General features: G+C 39.6%; 1 protein-coding gene across 8 annotated transcripts in view; it reads right to left on the bottom strand.

The window, feature by feature from the left end:
• LOC105467169 (kinesin family member 3A) overlaps positions 1-19,151 on the bottom strand; it is a 58,790-nt gene that overhangs the window by 7,112 nt on the left and 32,527 nt on the right. For 2 of the 8 annotated variants that reach the window (XM_011716633.3, XM_011716639.3), the window contains 8 exons: positions 18,704-18,860; positions 18,122-18,302; positions 17,796-17,906; positions 17,326-17,451; positions 15,535-15,588; positions 15,114-15,182; positions 14,097-14,221; positions 11,523-11,615 (listed from right to left, as the gene is read on the bottom strand). In XM_011716633.3, the coding sequence (XP_011714935.1) occupies positions 11,567-11,615; positions 14,097-14,221; positions 15,114-15,182; positions 15,535-15,588; positions 17,326-17,451; positions 17,796-17,906; positions 18,122-18,302; positions 18,704-18,860 (872 nt within the window). In that variant the 3' untranslated portion in view covers positions 11,523-11,566. The other 6 variants (XM_071098478.1, XM_071098482.1, XM_071098479.1 and 3 more) reach the window with 6 other exon arrangements.

The raw sequence follows: 19,151 nt of genomic DNA, 5'->3' as shown, positions 1-19,151 counted from the left end.
CCCAGCAATTCCAATCCTAGGTATATACCCAAGGGAACTAGGAACACATGTCCACACAAAAACCTCTCCACAAATGTTCATAGCAACATTATTCATAATAGCAAAAAAGTAGAAGTGGCTGGGCACAGTGGCTCATGCCTGTAATCCCAGCACTTTGGGAGGCCAAGGCGGGAGGATCACCTGAGGCCAGGAGTTCAAGACCAGCCTGGGCAACGTGGAAAAACCCTGTCTCTACAAAAAACTAGCTTAGCATAGTGGCACATGCCTGTAGTCCCAGCTGCTGGAGAGGCTGAAGCGGGAGGATGGCTCATGCCTGGGAGGTTGAGGCTACAATGAGCTATGACTGCGCCACTATACTCCAGCCTGGGCAACAGAAGAAGACTCTGTCTCAAAGAAAGAAAAAAAAAAAGTAGAAGCAACCAAAATGTCAATCAACTGATGGATAAACAAAATGTGGCATATCCATACGATGGAATATTATTTGTCAATAAAAAGAAATGAAGTACTGACACAGGCCACAACCCGGATGAACCTTGGAAACAGTATGTGATGGGAAAGAAACCGAATGCGGAAGACCATGGTATGGTATGATTCTACTAATATGAATTATTCAGAACAGGAGAATGAATCCACGGAGGCAAAAATACAATATTGATTGCTACAGGCTGTGGGTGGGGGGCGGGTGTGGAGGCAAGGGGAGTGACTGATAATGGGGGTGGGGTTTCTTTCAGGGGTGATGAAAATGTTCTGATATTAGATAATGGTGATGGTTGCACAATTCTATGAATATACTAAAAACCACGGAATCGTACACTTTAAAAGGATAAATTTGGTAGTAGGTGAATTCTCACTCAATAAAGCTGTTATTTAAAAGAAATTAAAAGGGGGAAAAAACTCAAGCGTCATCAAAACTTGCCTTTTGAAGACTTGTTCTCTGCAAGAATATGGATCTAGTAACAGTGATTGAGCACTCTCTTTTCATCCTCGCTTACAGAGATGTGACAGAATTAATACGAGTACTAAAATTACACCAAAACATGTAACATCTTTTTAACCCTTTCAAAATAAGGGAACAAATCAAAAGCTTCAAGTCTCACCCTGACCACAGCCAGTTTCACCCTGCCCACATAAAATACCAGCATGCCAAGGGCAATAAGTAGCTATGAGAGTCATGGAGGCTTCTCAGGCCAATCGGAGAAGACACATACTGTAAATTTTAATTTCCTTTCTTCTTTGATTGAGGCTCATTTGCATTCAATGGCTAATGTGAGCTGTAGTCTGCCACAGGATATGGGTAGTGGGTTACAGTTTGTATGTGAGGACAGATGGTAAAGGAAAGTAGGAAGATTTAGAGCAGGCCATGGAAAGGACACATGCTGACTCTAGGCAGGTCTGTCGCCACGTAAGCTTCATTAGGCAAGATGTAACTCACATTCCCATTTACTCCCAGTCAGGCAGTCCTGGACTCTGGATGCAAACACGCAACAACAATCCTTTGAATTTCCGAAGAGAATGAGAACACAAATTGAGGTGGATACTTATAAAAACAGTGGGTGAGAAAACTTCAGATTAAGTTAAGATGCTTGTCATCTGAGCACATTTATGCAGCAAACTCAGCCACAGCCCGTGCCGGCTTCATGGGACACGCCTTTTGTCTGCGTGTGGAATATGACATCCACAGCAAGACTGAACCTTTCCCTCCTGTCAATCAGCTACCTCCACCTTTTGCCAATAAATAAACTATCTGTAACTGGCATCTAGGGGGTAATAATTATTTATTGGATAAATGAATAAAAAAATGATTTGGCTCAAATCTATGGCTTTTATTGAAACATTGTTGGGCTACAGTTACAAAGGGTCACCTCTGTTACAAATGCCACAGGGGCTCTGCTTGTTGCTCTCCATGTCATTGACCCTGCTCTTGGTTTTTCTCTGCCCTCCTCCACATAATCTCAGGGTGCCCACATCATCTAAGGATGAGAATCTCAAGGCTAAGTACAACACAGAGCTTTCTTATGGAGCTAGGCACAGACTGGCCTATGACACACAGGGCTGACTTCTCAGTTCCTAGCAGCTTCCACTAGGAGCAAAGCAGGCACTTTCTCTAGTCTTGGAGCTGATTTCTAGATTTAATTTATTAGCTCAAGTTGAAGTTCCATTCCCAGGTGGAGTACTAAAATCCCCAGTTAGCTGTCACGCCCAGCATTTCCTCAACTGGGCTTTTGCCCTAAGTACCCAGACACCCTCTCCTTGGCTCTCTAAAGTGCCTTTTTTTTTTTTTTTTTTAAATGAGATAGAGTCTCACTTTGTCACCCAGGCTGGAGTGCAGTGGGGAGATCTTGGCTCACGGCAATCTCCACCTCCCAGCTTCAAGCAATTCTTCTGCCTCAGCCTCCTGAGTAGCTGGGATTACAGGTGCCTGCCACCACGCCTGGCTCATTTTTTTGTATTATTAGTAGAGATGGGGTTTCACTGTGTTGACCAGGCTGGTCTTAAACTCCTGAGCTCAGGTGATCTACCTACCTCGGCCTCCCAAAGTGCTGGGATTACAGGCATGAGCCACCGCACCCAGCCTAAAGTGGCTATCTTCTAATCCAACCTGTCAACTTCTTCCTACTCCAACTTTCAGTCTCTAAGCTGTCTACTCCTTCTAGTTCCTGATTAGCCAGAGTTAAGCCAAACAAAAATATGTTTTGATGTTTTGTCTGCTCACCGCACACCCAGGCAACGTGAATAAGGGGACACATTTGCTCCCTCAGTTTATACCAATCACGAGTGCAAGCACAACAGCTGAGAAGAGAGGGCGGTTACTCCTCTGGCTGATGACCCTTTCCACCTCTGGGACTTAGGTGTGTATAACATCTGTTCTCCCAACCATCATCCGTGACTTACTCCCTCTAATCCTTCACAATCTCTCCAGCAGTTGTTTCTCTCTTTTCTCTTTTTTTTTTTTTTTGAGATGGAATCTCACTCTGTCACCAGGCTGGAGTGCAGTGGCATGATCTCGGCTCCCTGCAACCTCTGTCTCCCAGGTTTAAGTGATTCTCCTCCTGAGTAGCCTCCTGAGTAGCTGGGACTACAAGTGCATGCCACCACGCCCAGCTACTTTTTCCGTATTTTTAGTAGAGACGGGGTTTCACCATGTCGGCCAGGATGGTCTTGATCTCTTGACCTCATGATCCGCCAGCCTCAGTCTCCTAAAGTGCCAGGATTACAGGCGTGAGCCACCGTGCCTGGTCCAGCAGTTGTTTTTCTAAAACACAAATAGGCCGGGTGCATAGTTTGAGTAACCTATGATTGTGACACTACACTCCAACCTGGGTGACAGAGTGAGACCCTGTCTCTAAAAATAAAAAACAAAACAGGCTACCTGGTGAGTAGCATAACTCATGGTGGGGTAGAAATCAAGGCCAACATAGTATTTCTGTAATGACTCTGCTGCTTTTAGGTTGGGTTAGGCAATATCCTCTTGCTAAGATTAGTATCGACTCTGAGAAATACTTTATTCAGTTGTAAAGTCCCAGTTAAATTCCTTTGCACAACTGGAGAAATAAAACCTTTGATTAAAAACTAAAATTTCCCCAGCCCTCTAAAAAGGGATGGGGGAGGGGAGCAGGTGGAGAGGAATGTCTGATCTGTCATATTCTTTAGTCAGAGCCATAAACGTGTTTGGGTAAGACAATCTGATGTTCTGATAACGTTGATAAAAGTCACTTGAAGATTGGGTCACAGGAAGCCCAAGATAAATGCTGAGAGGAAACAGGTTCTTTTTGAAGTAGCCTCTTCGTAATCATTTTCCCACACATTTGTTCAACTTCCGAAAAAGGACTGAATACCTGATCTGCTTTGCAAATGAAACAGTTTAAGAAAGAGAAATTGAGATAATAATTAATAAACGTGTTTGGAAGGCTCCTCCAGCTTGCTTTAAGTTCAGGCTGCGGCTTCAGAACTGTGTTAACTTCTCCTGTAAAGACACAGGCTAACGGTGGTCTTCAGTGATTTTTACTCTACCTTGTTTTAAAAATGGATTCAAAGTGATTTATTGGAAAAGATTAAGACAGAAAATAACATTATTAGGACGAAAGAAGAAAGGGAGTAGGAGGAAATGATGATCCAGAGAAAAATAAGACTATAAGCAGGTCATCAGATATTATAGTCCTATCAGTGAAAGCACAGTGGAAAATGCATATTTTACCTCACTCTTTTTATACATGCAGGGAGAAAATAGTCTGATATAATAATCCGGTACTTAGCTTTAAAAGAAATTTTTCTTGGCCGGGCGCGGTGGCTCAAGCCTGTAATCCCAGCACTTTGGGAGGCCGAGACGGGCGGATCACGAGGTCAGGAGATTGAGACCATCCTGGCTAACCCAGTGAAACCCCATCTCTACTAAAAAATACAAAAAACTAGCCGGGCGAGGTGGCGGGCGCCTGTAGTCCCAGCTACTTTGGAGGCTGAGGCAGGAGAATGGCATAAACCCGGGAGGCGGAGCTTGCAGTGAGCTGAGATCCAGCCACTGTACTCCAGCCTGGGCGACAGAGCAAGACTCCATCTCAAAAAAAAAAAAAGAAATTTTTCTTGAACGTCTTCACAAGATCATAGGATGGACAATGTCTTCAGCAGCATCCCGACAACACAGGCAGTAACAGGTTTTGTAAGGCAGTGGCTCAATGGTATTGCTTGATGAAACTGGATACCATAGCTCCAGAACTCAACTGGAGAAGAGCGGCAAAGGGGGCAAAGGCAGCACAATTTATTATCTTGTACATGCCAGGGCAGGCCTTTAATTCTGTCTTCATGTTCTACACACAGGTAAGAGTTTTACATAAGCTGGAAGTGGGGGAGAGGAAGACCCCTGGAATGGCCAGAGGAGTTTCCGCTCCTACAAAAACCACATTTTAAAAAAGTCACTTGACGCCAGGTGCAGCGGCTCACGCCTGTTATCCCAGCGCTTTGGGAAGCTGAGGCGGACAGATCACGAGGTCAGGAGTCCGAAACCAGCCTGGCCAGTATGGTGAAACCCCATCTCTACTGAAAATACAAAGTAAGCTGGGTGTGGTGGTGCGTCTGTAGTACCAGCTACTTGGGAGGCTGAGGCAGGAGAATCACTGAACTCGGGAGGCGGAGGTTGCAGTGAGCTGAGATTGTGCCACTGCACTCCAGCCCGGGTGACAGAGTGAGACTCCATCTCAAAAAATAAAAAGTAAAAATAAAAAATTAGCCAGGTGTGGGGGCATGCACCTAGTTACTCAGGGGGCTGAGGCAGAAGGATTGCTTGAGCCCAGGAGTTCAAGGGGGCAGTGAGCTATGAACGCACCACTGCACTCAAGCCTGGGGAATAGGGCAAAACCCTGTCTTTAAAAACAAAGTCATTTGAGACACAAAATTACAGCTAGATAGAAGGTCTAGTGTTTTTACAGCACTGTAGAATGACTATTCGAATAGCTAGAAAATACTGAGTGTTCACAACACAAGGAAATAATGTCTGAGAAGATGTACATGCTAACTATCCTGATCTGATCATCATATATTGTATCAAAACATCACAATGTACCTCATAATATAATTATGTGTCAATTAAAAAATAAAAATTTTAGGCCGGGCGAGGTGGCTTATGCCTGTAATCCCAGCACTTTGGGAGGCCGAGGCAGGCAGATCACGAGGTCAGGAGATCGAGACCATCTTGGCTAACACGGTGAAACCCTGTCTCAACTAAAAATACAAAAAATTAGCCGGGCATGGTGGCAGGTGCCTATGGTCCCAGTTACTCGGGAGGCTGAGGCAGAAGAATGGCATGAATCCAGGAGGCGGAGCTTGCAGTGAGCTGAGATCGCACCACTGCACTCTAGCCTGGGTGACAGAGCAAGACTCTCTAAAAAAAAAAAAAAAAAAAAAAAAAAAATTTAAGTCCTTTGAAACTTGTGGACAAATCAAAATTTCTTGTTTTCTACTTTGCATTTCTTAAGCGTGCCAATCACAGTGCCTGGTAAGCAATGTTTGTCAAAAGAACATGATTAACAAAAACCCAATTGTTACTGGGTTGGAGATACTTTAAGCTTCTGAATGAGATCATGGCACTGTTACCACTAAGTAATGGTACCTTTCATAGAATACATTCTACATACACACTTCCTTAAGTTATGACCTGAGAATTGGTTTCTGTTCTCAAACACCTAATGAAAAGGATAACAAAACTCAGAAGTATTTTTGGGGCCAGGCGTGGTGGCTCACACCTGTAATCCCAGCACTTTGGGAGGCCGAGGTGGGTGGATCACCTGAGGTTGGGAGTTCGAGACCAGCCTGACCAACATGGAGAAACACTGTCTCCACTAAAAATAGAAAATTAGCCAGGCATGATGGCGCATGCCTATAGTCCCAAGTACTCTGAAGGCTGAGGCAGGAGAATCACTTGAACCTGGGGGGCAGAGGTTGCAGTGAGCGGAGATCGTGCCATTGCACTCCAGCCTGGGCAACAAGAGCAAAACTCCGTCTCAAAAAAAAAAAAAAAAAGTGTTTTTGGTGAAAAATACATTTTATCAATGAGAAGAAGCATATTTAAAAACGTTTGTCCAGCTGGGCACAGTGGCTCAGGCCTGTAATCCCAGCACTTTGAGAGGCTGAGGCGGGTGGATCACCTGAGGTCAGGAGTTCGAGAACAGCCTTAACAACATGGTGAAATTCCGTCTCTACTAAAAATACAAAATTAGCTGGGCGTAGTGGTGCATGCCTGTAAACCCAGCTACTCAGGAGGTTGAGGCAGAAGAATCGCTTGAATCCGGGAGGTGGAGGTTGCAATGAGCTAAGACTGTGCCATTGCACTCCAGCCTGGGCAACAAGAGTGGAACTCTGTCTCAAAAACTAAACTAAACTAAAATTAAATTAAATTAAATTAAATTAAAAAAACATATTTCTCTAAGGAATCGACCTAAATGTCCATCAATGACACACTGGATGAAGAAAATGTGGTACATACACACCATGGAATATTATGCAGCCATAAAAAAGAATGAGATCATGTCTTTTGTGGGAACATGGATAGAGCTGGAGGCTATTATCCTTAGCAAACAAACACAGGAACAGAAAACCAAATACCGCATGTTGTCACTTATAAGTGGGAGCTAAACGATAAGATCTTATGAACACAAAGAAGGAAACAACAGACACTGGGGTCTACTTGAGGGGAGAGGATGAGAGGAGGGAGAAGAGCAGAAAAGGTAACTATTGGGTAGTGGGCTTAATACCTGGGTGATGAAACAATCTGTACAACAAACCCCATGACATGTGTTTACCTATGTAACAAACCTTCACATGTACTGCCAAACCTAAAAGTTTAAAGAAGTAAATAGCATCTCTCCCAGATTTGCTTCATGATTTCTGCTTAAAAGACCCATAACATTAAGCGTTTCTGGGTGTGAAATTACACAGGCCTCTCTTAACCACAAATTGAGATGCCAAGCACAAAGAACATGCTCATTAATATCAGGGTGGAAGTAAACACAAAGATAGTTGAGAAAAGCAGCAGATCACTACTACAGGCATTAGGTAAAAGATTTTTATTCTTATTTAACCATGCTGCATGTATACATACAATATCAATATATACAACTTGAACAAATACAATTTATACATAAAATACAATGAAAGCGTGGTTTCTGAAATTAATGCAACAAACTGTACAATTTGTAATTCTGGCCAGTATACAGTATTATAGTAATGCTACTGAAGTTATTCATTATTTAAATTAGTCAGACTACAGTGTAAGTTCAAAGGCACTAGAAACATCTATGTTTTCTTCTAGTATTTTTAAGAACAAAAAATAATTAAAAACAAACAAACGTATACACTAGGAAATTGGGCAGACATTGGTGTACTTAAATGTAAACATTACCCATTCCTTAATTCACAGCCTGTAGGAAAGAAGAAGACTTTCCTTAAGAGTGAAGGGGAAGGATATTAAAAACAGACTAAAAAGAAAGAAACAAAACAAAAAACAACCAAAAAACATAATCATAGTTTTAAAAACATGTTACAGAGGAAGTAGCACCACCCCCTCCCCCAAAACAACCTTAAATTTTTGCTGCTAAAAGAAAACAACAACAACAACAACAACAAAAAACTCCCTTTCTCCAGAAAGGAAATGAAATGGCTTGTTAAACGGATTCTATTCATGGGGCAAACATGGAGATGCAACCCTCCCCTTGATTACTCATCTCATGCTTTATAAGAATCTAAACACAAATAGGAAACACTATGATAATTTTAACATCCTATTAGTATATGTAATTGTAAGGATTATTAAAGAAGATACTATAAACCAATAATTCTACCAATGCTTCTTTTAATAAATAAATATTACTTTTTAAATTAAAGGGAAAAGAGAATACCCATTCAATAACCTATTTATATGTATGTGCCACTCATTTTAAATCTGCATATTTATTTCAAAAAATGAGCAAGTATGTTCATCTATATTGTCTCAGGAAATTAACACTGACCATACAAAATATTTCATTTATGGACAAAGACACAGTAAATGTGAGGAAACTACAGAATTGCTATGACTGGAGCTAAATGAATAGCTCTGAAGTCAGTGTCCCATATTTGCATATAGATATTCAGACCAGGCTTGAGGCCAGGTGTGGTGGCTCACACCTGTAATCCCAGCACTTTGGGAGGCCGAGGCGGGTAGATCACAAGATCAGGAGTTTGAGACCAGCCTGGCCAACATGGTGAAACCTGGTCTCTACTAAAAAAAATACAAAAATTAGCAGGGCGTGGTGGCGCCTGCCTATAATCCCAGCTACTCAGGAGGCTAAGGCAGGAGAATTGCTTGAACCCAGGAGGCGGAGGTTGCAATGAGCCAAGATCGCACTACTGCACTCCAGCCTGGGCGACAGAGTGAGACTCTGTCTCAAAAAAAAAAAAAAAAAAAAAATTCAGGCCAGGCTTAAATATCAAATTTTTGGTATTTCTGAGATGGATATTTAATGTCCATCTGGTATAATCAGTTTTAACATAATGCTTTTTTAAAAAAAACTGCTATAGTAGGTGGGGTGTGGTGGCTCAAGGCCTATAATCATGCCTGTAATCCCAGCACTTTGGGAGGCTGAGGCAGGTAGATCACTTAAGCTCTAGGAGTTAGACACCAGCCTGGGCAACATGGCAAAACCCCCTCTCTATAAAAAAACACAAAAATTAGCCAAGCATGGAGGCATACAGGTGTAGTTCCAGCAACTCAGGAGGCTGAAGAGACAGAGGTTGCAGTGAGCCGAGATCATCCCACTGCACTCCAGCCTAGGTAATAGAGCAAGACTCTGTCTCCAAACAAGCAAACACCCCTGCTATAGTAGCCTGCTTTAAGAAATTCTCAATTGACTTTCTATAGATCGGCTTTTTATTTTGACTTTTTATAGATTTCTTTTTATTATCATGGTAGGGTGGGATAGAAAAAACATCTAACATACTGGCTTAAATTTCCATGTTTTAAAGCTTGATTTAAAAGTTACTCCTTTCCTATTAACTGAATTGTAAAGGTTAGAAACATGAACTTTTAAAAAGAAGCATTTTTTTTTTCAACTGGTAAAATTAAGATATCTTTACAGTAATTACTAACAGAGTTAAATGTGTATCATCAAAAACATTTTATAATTACCAAAATATTCTGATCACACAAAGCTTTTACAAGACACATATTTACCTCAACTCTTCACAGTATTTAAACAATGCCCCACAGAGTTAATAAACTTCTAACTATCTTACATACCACAAATAAATGCTGCCAGTGAAATGCAATTCTAATCACCTAGAAAATGTTCACCACACACAGGACATTCAGTGTTCCAATTATGGAATGGACTTGAAATTTATGGATACATTTTTATTACCACCTCACCAGTACTCCACCTTCACTCACCCCTACTCTATACACAGCTTTGTCATTAAACTAAGATTTAACAAAACTTATTAAAATAATATTAATTTAATAAATACTAACTTATAAAGTCTCAAAATATTTTCAACCAATGTGTTTCAGGGCTGATTACATAATTTTGAAAACCACAAAACATATATTAAGTGGTTTAGGAGTAGCATAACTTTACTTTTATTTTATTTTTATTTTTTGAGGTGGAGTCTTGCCCTATCACCCAGGCTGGAGTGTAGTGATGCCATCTTGGCTCACTGCAACCTCTGCCTCCCAGGTTCAAGTGATTCTCCTGCCTCAGTCTCCCAAGTAGCTGGGATTACAGGCGTGTGCCACCACATCCAGCTAATTATTGTATCTGTACTAAAGACAGGGTTTCACCATGTTGGCCAGGCTGGTCTTGAACTCCTGACCTCAAGTGATCCACCTGCCTTGGCCTCCCAAAGTGCTGGGATTACAGGCGTGAGCCCCTGTGCCCCGCCAGGAGTAGCATAACTTTAAAAAAAAAATAAAATAAAAATTTCATAAGCAGCCAACAACAGAAAAAAATAATTCTATTACAGCTTACTTTACTATGAAATCAACATAGTTTTTATTTGTAGAGGAATATGGTCTAACTGGATTACTCAATAGAAGAAATTCAGAAAATAATATTTTATTTTTAAAACAGAAAAACAAAATAAAAAGTGTTTTAAAGGCAAAGTATTTAAAAGATATTTTTCTTGCTTAGCTGTATTTTCTGGAAAATGGAGACCTTCTCAACTGGGAGATATAAAGTAATTCCCACCAAAATTTAGAACTCAAAGAAAAGCATCCGTAAGTTACACTTCAGAGTGAATTTTTAAAAATACACATGCAGGCAAAGATAACTGAGCAGTACTTAGCTTCTTAATTTTCTGCAACAGTAGATCCTTTATATTTACGTACAATTCAATATTTCAAGAGAACATGAAACCAGAACATAAGATGTATTTGATTTGAACTCAAACTGGCAAAAAAAAAGTTAGGAAAGGTTCAGATGAAACATTTTCAACTTTTTAAAAAACATGTATACTCGCAAAGATTGTTAAATTATAAAATTTTCTACAGAACATCAATAAGATCGGTCATCTCATACTTAAAATGCAACAAATGTTAGACAATTAGAATGTGTTTAAACAGGCTGGGTGGGTGTTAGGACGGAATCATTTCTTAGATGTACAGTCCAAACATTCATATATAACAGTGTAACATAGGACAATCTGATCTGCTTCTTTCTATGTGCAAAACAGGACACACTTTTTTTTTCTATTTTGAAATTCTAGTTACCTAAATATACAGTAGTTGGATAAATAGCTAATCAATTTACACATACATCTAAACTGTAACTCTCTATGGTATGAACTGCTCCCCCAACTTCCCTGCACAGTACAATTGAAGAGTAGTAGTACGACAATTTGAACAATCACCAGTTGTACAATTTTAATGTTATATTAATATATGTAGACTAAAAGTTATTAAGCAAATTATTATTTCCAGTCTTATTAATTGATCTACAGCTTCCATCAACTGAAATTATAGAGAAGTCTTCACTGTTTTAATTAAAGATTTTGTACAGGCATGAGAATATCACTAATTTTTATTGTGACTTTAAGTCTGTAACATTTACTGTAGTAAAGAGTCAATTACAGTTTCAGGCTTTGCAGAACGCTTTCTGTTTGGAGAAGAAAAAAAGCAAGCATGAATGCTTTCCTAAAAGACTGAAATGCAAACATTTTACATTATATAGAAAATATGGGGTGGCCTGTATAGAGTCTGGAAACAAGCCAAAATTTGACACGTTTGACCATGGTAAGTGTTCAATTAATGCTCACCTTTTCAGGCTACAGGAAGTTGACTTAGAGTAAATGCAAGAGGATGGCAGCCCACCCCATTATGCCAGATAGTGAGGGACAGGACAGGTGATAATTTCCAAGACTGGACTAGGTCATGTGGCCAGGCCAAGTGAGCTGCATGCTTGCCAGATTTGAACCCCCTGATTATCTCTTCTGAGGTACTCGAAAAGGTACAAGTGCATTCAGAGGAAATCAGAAACAAATCATCTCAGGCAACATCTCACAGATGCGTATGTAGGGATTTACGGAAATGCTATATTAATGTATTATATTTATTGCAATTTTGACCAACCCATCTAACTATGTGTTTCTAATGAGGAACACCACATTGAACATATCATATAATGTAATATAACATCAATAAGCCATTTAATGCATGTATTCATCCATGTTTATGGCTATCATTTTCTTAGGGTTTCCATGGTTATAGCAGGCCAATTCTAGTAAACAGAGATGGTGAGTGGCTCATATAATATTGGGCCACACGATTTTTTTAATGTTAAACTAAAAAAATGACATATCTTAAAATGGGTGTTCTGGAAAATGTATTCAAATATCTTATCATATTATTTATTCGTTTGCTTTAGGGTCCATACAGTTTAAAAAAAATAAACAGTAACTAAAACCGAGAGATCTCAAGTAAATAATTCCAATTTCTGGCTCTTCCTTAGAAAAGAGAAGATCCAGGCCAGGCACAGTGGCTCACGCCTGTAATCCTAACACTTTGGGAGGCTGAGGTGGGCAGATCACCCGAAGTCAGGGGTTCGAGACCAGCCTGGCCAACATGGCAAAACCCCATCTCTAGTAAAAATACTGAAATTAGCCGGGTGCAGTGGCAGGTGCCAGTAATCCCAGCTACTCAGGGCACTCCAGCCTGGGCAACAGAGTGAGACTCCATCTCAAAAAAAAAAAAAGAAAAGAGAAGATCCAGAAACAATGAGCCCTCTATTTCCATAGATAACTAGGAAGAGAATAGCAGCCACTCACTTTAGACAGGACTGCTCACCACTGCCAATTTTCCTCCTACGCTGAGGACAAATGTCTTACCGATTATCATCACACTTGCATTGTCATTTTATTAAAAATGGAAAAGTAAAAGATACATCTAAAGGGACTCGTGTTTCTTAGAAATGATTTGCTTCACTCATAATATGCACGGCATGTGTTGGTATAGGAAAGTTTTTAACCCCTCACCTAAATGCTACAGAATGTAAAAATTTGTACATTTTTAATATTCAACTGTTTGCCCAACCCTGAGTTCAACCTTCCCAAATTTTTAAGTGTTAAGTCATGTCTGTGAGATTATGTAACACAAAAATATCAAAACCATACAACTTCATCCCACATGTAACTTGAAAGTCCATGCACTCAAAGTAGGGAACAAAGCAGCTTATTATTTTCTACATTTCAGGAGCCCCAGAGTCTTAAAATCAGCTTAAATAAACTGAAGAGTCCTTGATGTAGGAAAGGGAAAGGAAAAAATAAGCTCCAGCCCAAGACTCCCATATCCCGATTTCCCTGAGCTTATGTGATGATACATGCAGACTACCCAACAGTCAAAACCAGTGCCCAAAGGAGAGGGGAAAATGTCCAAGGAAGTTCTCCTTAGCTGGTGACTGAGGAAATCAAGGTTCTTGGGGTACTGTGACAGAAAAACTAACCAGCTGAATACAATACCTTGGGAGACCAAACAGGCAAATTAATTAGCATTTCATAAGAAGAATTAGTCTAAGAATTAAGGAATTAAACCCATTATACATTTCGGAAATAACAGAGTGAATTAAAAATAAATTCTATTACTCAGGAGCCTAAGAAGTTGGAAGACCTTAATTCTTTGGCCAGATTTTATTTACTCAAATTCTAATACACAAGGAATTTGATTTTTTTTTTTTTTTTTGAGACCAAGTCTTGCTCTGCCACCCAGGCTGAAATTCAGTGGCATGATCTTGGCTAACTACAACCTAGGTTCAAGTGATTCTCCTGCCTCAGCCTTCCGAGTAGCTGGGATTACAGGCACGAGCCACCATGCCTGGCTAATTTTTGTATTTTTAGTAGAGACGGGGGTTTCGCCATGTTAGCCAGGCTAGTCTCAAACTCCTGATCTCAAATGATCTGCCTGCCTCGGCCTCCCAAAGTGCTGGGATTACGTGAGCTACCGCACCTGGCCAGGAATTTGATTTTTAATAAATCAGCTAAAATATGTATTATATTTTAACTAAATAAATGTTAACTTCCTGTACATGTATCTAATTAGAATACCTCAATGCCTGCATTACATCAGATTCAAGGACAGTCCTTACCTTCTCCCTGTCTTTGGCCTGGCTTTCCCCTTTGAAGTTCGTGGTCTTTCTAGTTTCATCAAAGACTGACGCAGACTCTCCTCAGTATAGGCAAGATACACATGAGAAAGGTCCACTTCAAAGGGCTAAAAGAAACAAACACAAAGCACTCTTAAGGGAAAGAGTTAAGCCAGATTTGGGGGAAGATTTAAAATACTGAATAAACTCCTCAAAAAAACCTGCAGAAACTAAAACCAAAGAAACGTCTAACGACATCATCTTCTAATCCCAGTATCTAAAATGTACTCACCAAGGTTGGTGAGTAAGAAGCCCTGACACACTATAAATTTCCTTCCACACAAAGAAAAACTGCTGCTGTTTTTCTTAAAGCTGCTCCCTCTTCTTTTTTTTGAGACGGAGTCTCGCTCTGTCGCCCAGGCTGGAGTGCAGTGGCGCAATCTCAGCTCACTGCAAGCTCCGACTTCGGGTTCACGCCATTCTCCTTCCTCAGCCTCCAGAGTAGCTGGGACTACAGGCGCCCGCCACCGCGCTTGGCTAATTTTTTTTGTATTTTTTTAGTAGAGATGGGGTTTCACCGTGTTAGCCAGGATGGTGTCGATCTCCTGACCTCGTGATCCACCCGCCTCCGTCTCCCAAAGTGCTGGTATTACAGGCGTGAGCCACCGCGCCCAGCCTGCTCCCTCCTCTTCTTGACCTATGACTAGAACTAGCTTTGAAGAGAAAGACAGACACATTCTAGTCTCTACCCATAACCCTATGACCCAGAGTGGTAGTGAAAAGAGGACTCCAAAGAGTGACTCCATGCCGTCTTATGGTGGGAATAAGCCTGACATCAAGACTGATGGTAAGCAGAACGGTCCTCCTCATCACCCCATCCTAGAGCCTTTATTCCCAAAAGATCAGCCCGTTTCTCAGCACAGCTGATTAACAGATATCAGGTTGATAATACAATTTAATGACTCATATTCCTATAAAGAAACAACTGTAGTTTTGTGTTTTTTAAAGAAGTACTCTTACATCTTTCTCCTTTTTATCAGGTACTGGGGTTTGCTTCCTCATGTTATTTCCTGTATAGGCAACACATTTCTCAAAAAAAGAAACGGGGGAGAGAGAGAAATGTCTTAATTAGTAATCAATACTGTGAGTGAGGCAACTAACTGAGAAATCCTAATATTACACTAGTAAAACATGATTTGAATGCTGGAGCAGAAAGGGCCCCAGAGGTCACTTAGTCCCACATAGCCCCTGACCCTGACCATTTCCACCCAGACCATGATCTGTATGTTACAATTAATTACACAGAATTAGAAAAATATTTTATCTGCCCTACTGGATTCTCATCTGATTCATCCACTGGACCACGTTCCTCCCCGTTGTAGCCAGCACAATATCTAGACCATAGGAAGTACTCTCATGAAAGAATTAAGGTAATACTCACTAGCTGCCATTCTCCTATGTCTTCATTCCAATGGACATAGTTTTCAATCATTTCCTTTTAAAAGGATGAAAGAGAGTCTTTTTAATATTTAATAACATTTAAAATATTGAAGTCATACAACTAAAATCTTAATAACATTGAGTAATAAAAGTCTCAAAACATTATATACTGATATAACCTTTTTATAAATTCTAAAATATATATTTCTTAGGAATGGATGTAGATGCAATAAAACTAAATAAAAATGAAAAAACAACAGAATGAGAAACTCGGGAATCAAGATAATGATTACCTTGGGTTGGAAGAGGCAAAGGAATGAAATAAGGGAAGGGGAAACTGTTTGGTTAGAAGTAGGTTATTACCAGGGTCCTAGCTTTTGTTTTGGGTGATGAGTTCATTACAAAAATAACTAAATAAAAGCAGGCCATCCTAGGACCAATAAGGAGAATGTACCATGAACCCAGGATTAATTCCATGTACCTGTGGTCCAAAAAAAAAAAAAAAAAGACTAAGACTTATTTTCAGACAAATTTCTTAAAGTTGTATTGAGAGTCAAAATAGATTTTTAAAAAAATTGGCCAGGCATGGTGGTTCACACCTAGTAACCCCAGGACTTTGGGAAGCCAAAACGAGCAGATCACCTGAGCTCAGGAATTCAAAACCAGCCTGGCCAACATGGCTAAACCCTGGCTCTACTAAATATACAAAAATTAGCTGGGTGTGGTGGTGCACACCTGTAATCCCAGCTACTCAGGAGGCTGAGGCATGAGAATCGCTTGAACCCTGAAGGCGAAGGTTGCAGTGAGCCAAGATCACACCACTGTACTCCAGCCTAGGCAACAGGGTGACTCTCCCTCCCTTACAAAAAAAAAAAAAATCATAATGTTAAAGTTTACCAAAATGTACTGGAAAGACAAATTTTGGATTAAAAAAAAATAGAGGCTGAGATTTTAAAATTATACTAGTACTAAGAATTAGCATCCATCTGGAGATGAATGATGGTGCAGGTTGCACAACAATATGAATGTCCTAAATGCCACTGAACTGCACACTTAAAATAGCTAAGATGGTAAATTTCATGCTATCTACATTTTACCACATACACACACACACAAAAGAATCAGCATCCACAGCAGGGAGAAAAAGGTAGCATAGGGGTTCCATTTATTCTACTTGTACGATACTGGGCGCTGAATGTAGGAATGGGACCCACACCTTGATTCTGATTGCATGTACATGAATCTGAGTTCATCTAAAAGGTTAAAAAATTCTCATTGAGGCCGGGCGCGGTGGCTCAAGCCTGTAATCCCAGCACTTTGGGAGGCCGAGACGGGCGGATCACAAGGTCAGGAGATCGAGACCATCCTGGCTAACACGGTGAAACCCCATCTCTACTAAAAAATACAAAAAACTAGCCGGGCGAGGTGGTGGGCGCCTGTAGTCCCAGCTACTCGGGAGGCTGAGGCAGGAGAATGGCGTAAACCCGGGAGGCGAAGCTTGCAGTGAGCTGAGATCCGGCCACTGCACTCCAGCCTGGGTGACAGAGCAAGACTCCGTCTCAAAAAAAAAAAAAAAAAAAAAAAAAAAAATTCTCATTGAGATCCTTAGATACTCAAACACAGATTATGTATTAAGAAAAGTTAACAACTAAAGTGAAAAGTGATGGCATTTGTTCAAAATATTGTACATTCAATAACTGAAGTATTAAGTATTTACCATCAATTAAATTAGAAATCCTTGTTCCTTAACCCCAGTCAAGTGACTATCTGGGTCAGAGAACTTCCTTTTTACCTGATAATCCCGAGGTATAAAATTATCAATAATAAGCATCTGAAGTCGAAGCTCCCGGCTAAGTTGCCGAATATTCTCCAGTAGACCTTCAATTTCCCTCTGATGTTCCTGTTGAAGATCAGCCATCTACCAGAAAATCCATAAAAATATTATGAACAAACAAGACTTTAACTACCAAACAGCACCATCTCACATAGGACGCTTGTCTAAGAGACCTTGTGAGAGCTTACCTAGTTCTTTTATAAAAATGATAAACAGCGTGACACTATCAGCATCTATTCTACACTATTCGTTAAGGTTGAAAAGAAACAACTTAGCCTAATAGATAAAATTAAAAATTGCGCATAAAGGATATTTTATTTCTTTTAAATTATAAGCTCACATTATGATTACTTATAAATTCTTAATCAAACAACTCCTTTTTCAAAAATTCAGAACTGCATTAGTAGGTAATTTCTAAGAGAACCAACCTCTGATTTTGCAGCCATCAGCATAGTCCAAACTTTCTTTAACTTCTTGGTCTTTCCCTGTGCTTCCTCTTGCAAGCTGGTATATTTTTCTTCAATATCCAAGCGTTCTTGCTATGACAAAAATTAGTAAACTTCAGAATTTTCTTTGTAAAATCAAATATCTAATTCTTTAACAAATGACATAAATGATCTTAGCAACTCTGATCTTCAAAGCAATCCATAAACATGCTTTAAAATTTCAATACGATTATAGATATTTAGCTTTCCACTAGAAAAGTTAAATCTCGCCGGCAAAATACCAAACTAAAAACAGAAAGTCACATTACCTCTTTTTCCTCAAGTTCTCTGCGAAGTTGCTCTGCTCTTTTCCTCCTTTCTTCCAGTTCCATGTTAGATTCTTCAAGAAGTTTCTCTTGTTCCTCAGCTTTGGCCAACAAATCAACCCCACCAACAATTACCTTCTTTTCCAGGGCAGATAATTTTTCCAGCAAAGACTGATGCTCTTGTCTGTTGATTAGAATGAGGATACTCTATATTCACTGATCATCTATTATTCTACTAATAACATTTCCCAAAATTTAACAAAAATTTGGATATACAATTTCAAAATACAAATATAATTATGTAACATCTCTACCAAATTATACCACTGTGTAGTATCGATTTCTCATTTAATCTATAACTCATTCTAATTCATTGATATGTTCTCCTATCACGCGGAAATAAAATAATCAAAACAGATCTAGTTTTTAGAAATACACTATATACAATAGACCCTTCTATCCAAAAATAGTTACACTGGAGACAAAAATCAAGCTTTTAATTACTATTCAATTTTCCTATTTTATATATCCTATGAAAAAACAGAAATTTAAATCATGAATTCATCTCAATTCAATAATACTCACTGGGCTTTAAGAAGATCTTTTTCTCGTTTCTCTAATTCAGCTCTAGCCTTGTTTCTTTCTTCTTCTTCCATGTCGAGCTTTGTTTCAAGTGCTTTTCTCTCCTCATCAATTTTTGCTTGCATTTCAATCATCTTGTCTGGGGATACTTTCTTTTTTCCTATTTGAATCATTTAATTGAAACAATCACTAAAATGAGTCAATGTTTCAGACTTATATAAATTACCTCCTTCAATGTAGAAATGCCTACACTCCTCAATAATACAAAACCAATTATCAATATTTTAAGGAAATCAAACCAATAATACCATGCATTTCCATTTATTATGTTCCTAGAAGAACTTTATAACTCATTGCTAAATTCAAACTGTTGTCCAATTTTACAATGATAACTAAGAACAAAAGTGAAAGAGAAGCAAAATAGATGAGCTAAGTAATAGGAAAAGAAAGA

Source organism: Macaca nemestrina, chromosome 6 (assembly GCF_043159975.1).
Source record: "Macaca nemestrina isolate mMacNem1 chromosome 6, mMacNem.hap1, whole genome shotgun sequence".
NCBI lineage: Eukaryota > Metazoa > Chordata > Mammalia > Primates > Cercopithecidae > Macaca > Macaca nemestrina.
Note: the sequence above shows the minus strand (reverse complement) of the source record. Positions and strands in the feature narration are given on the sequence as shown.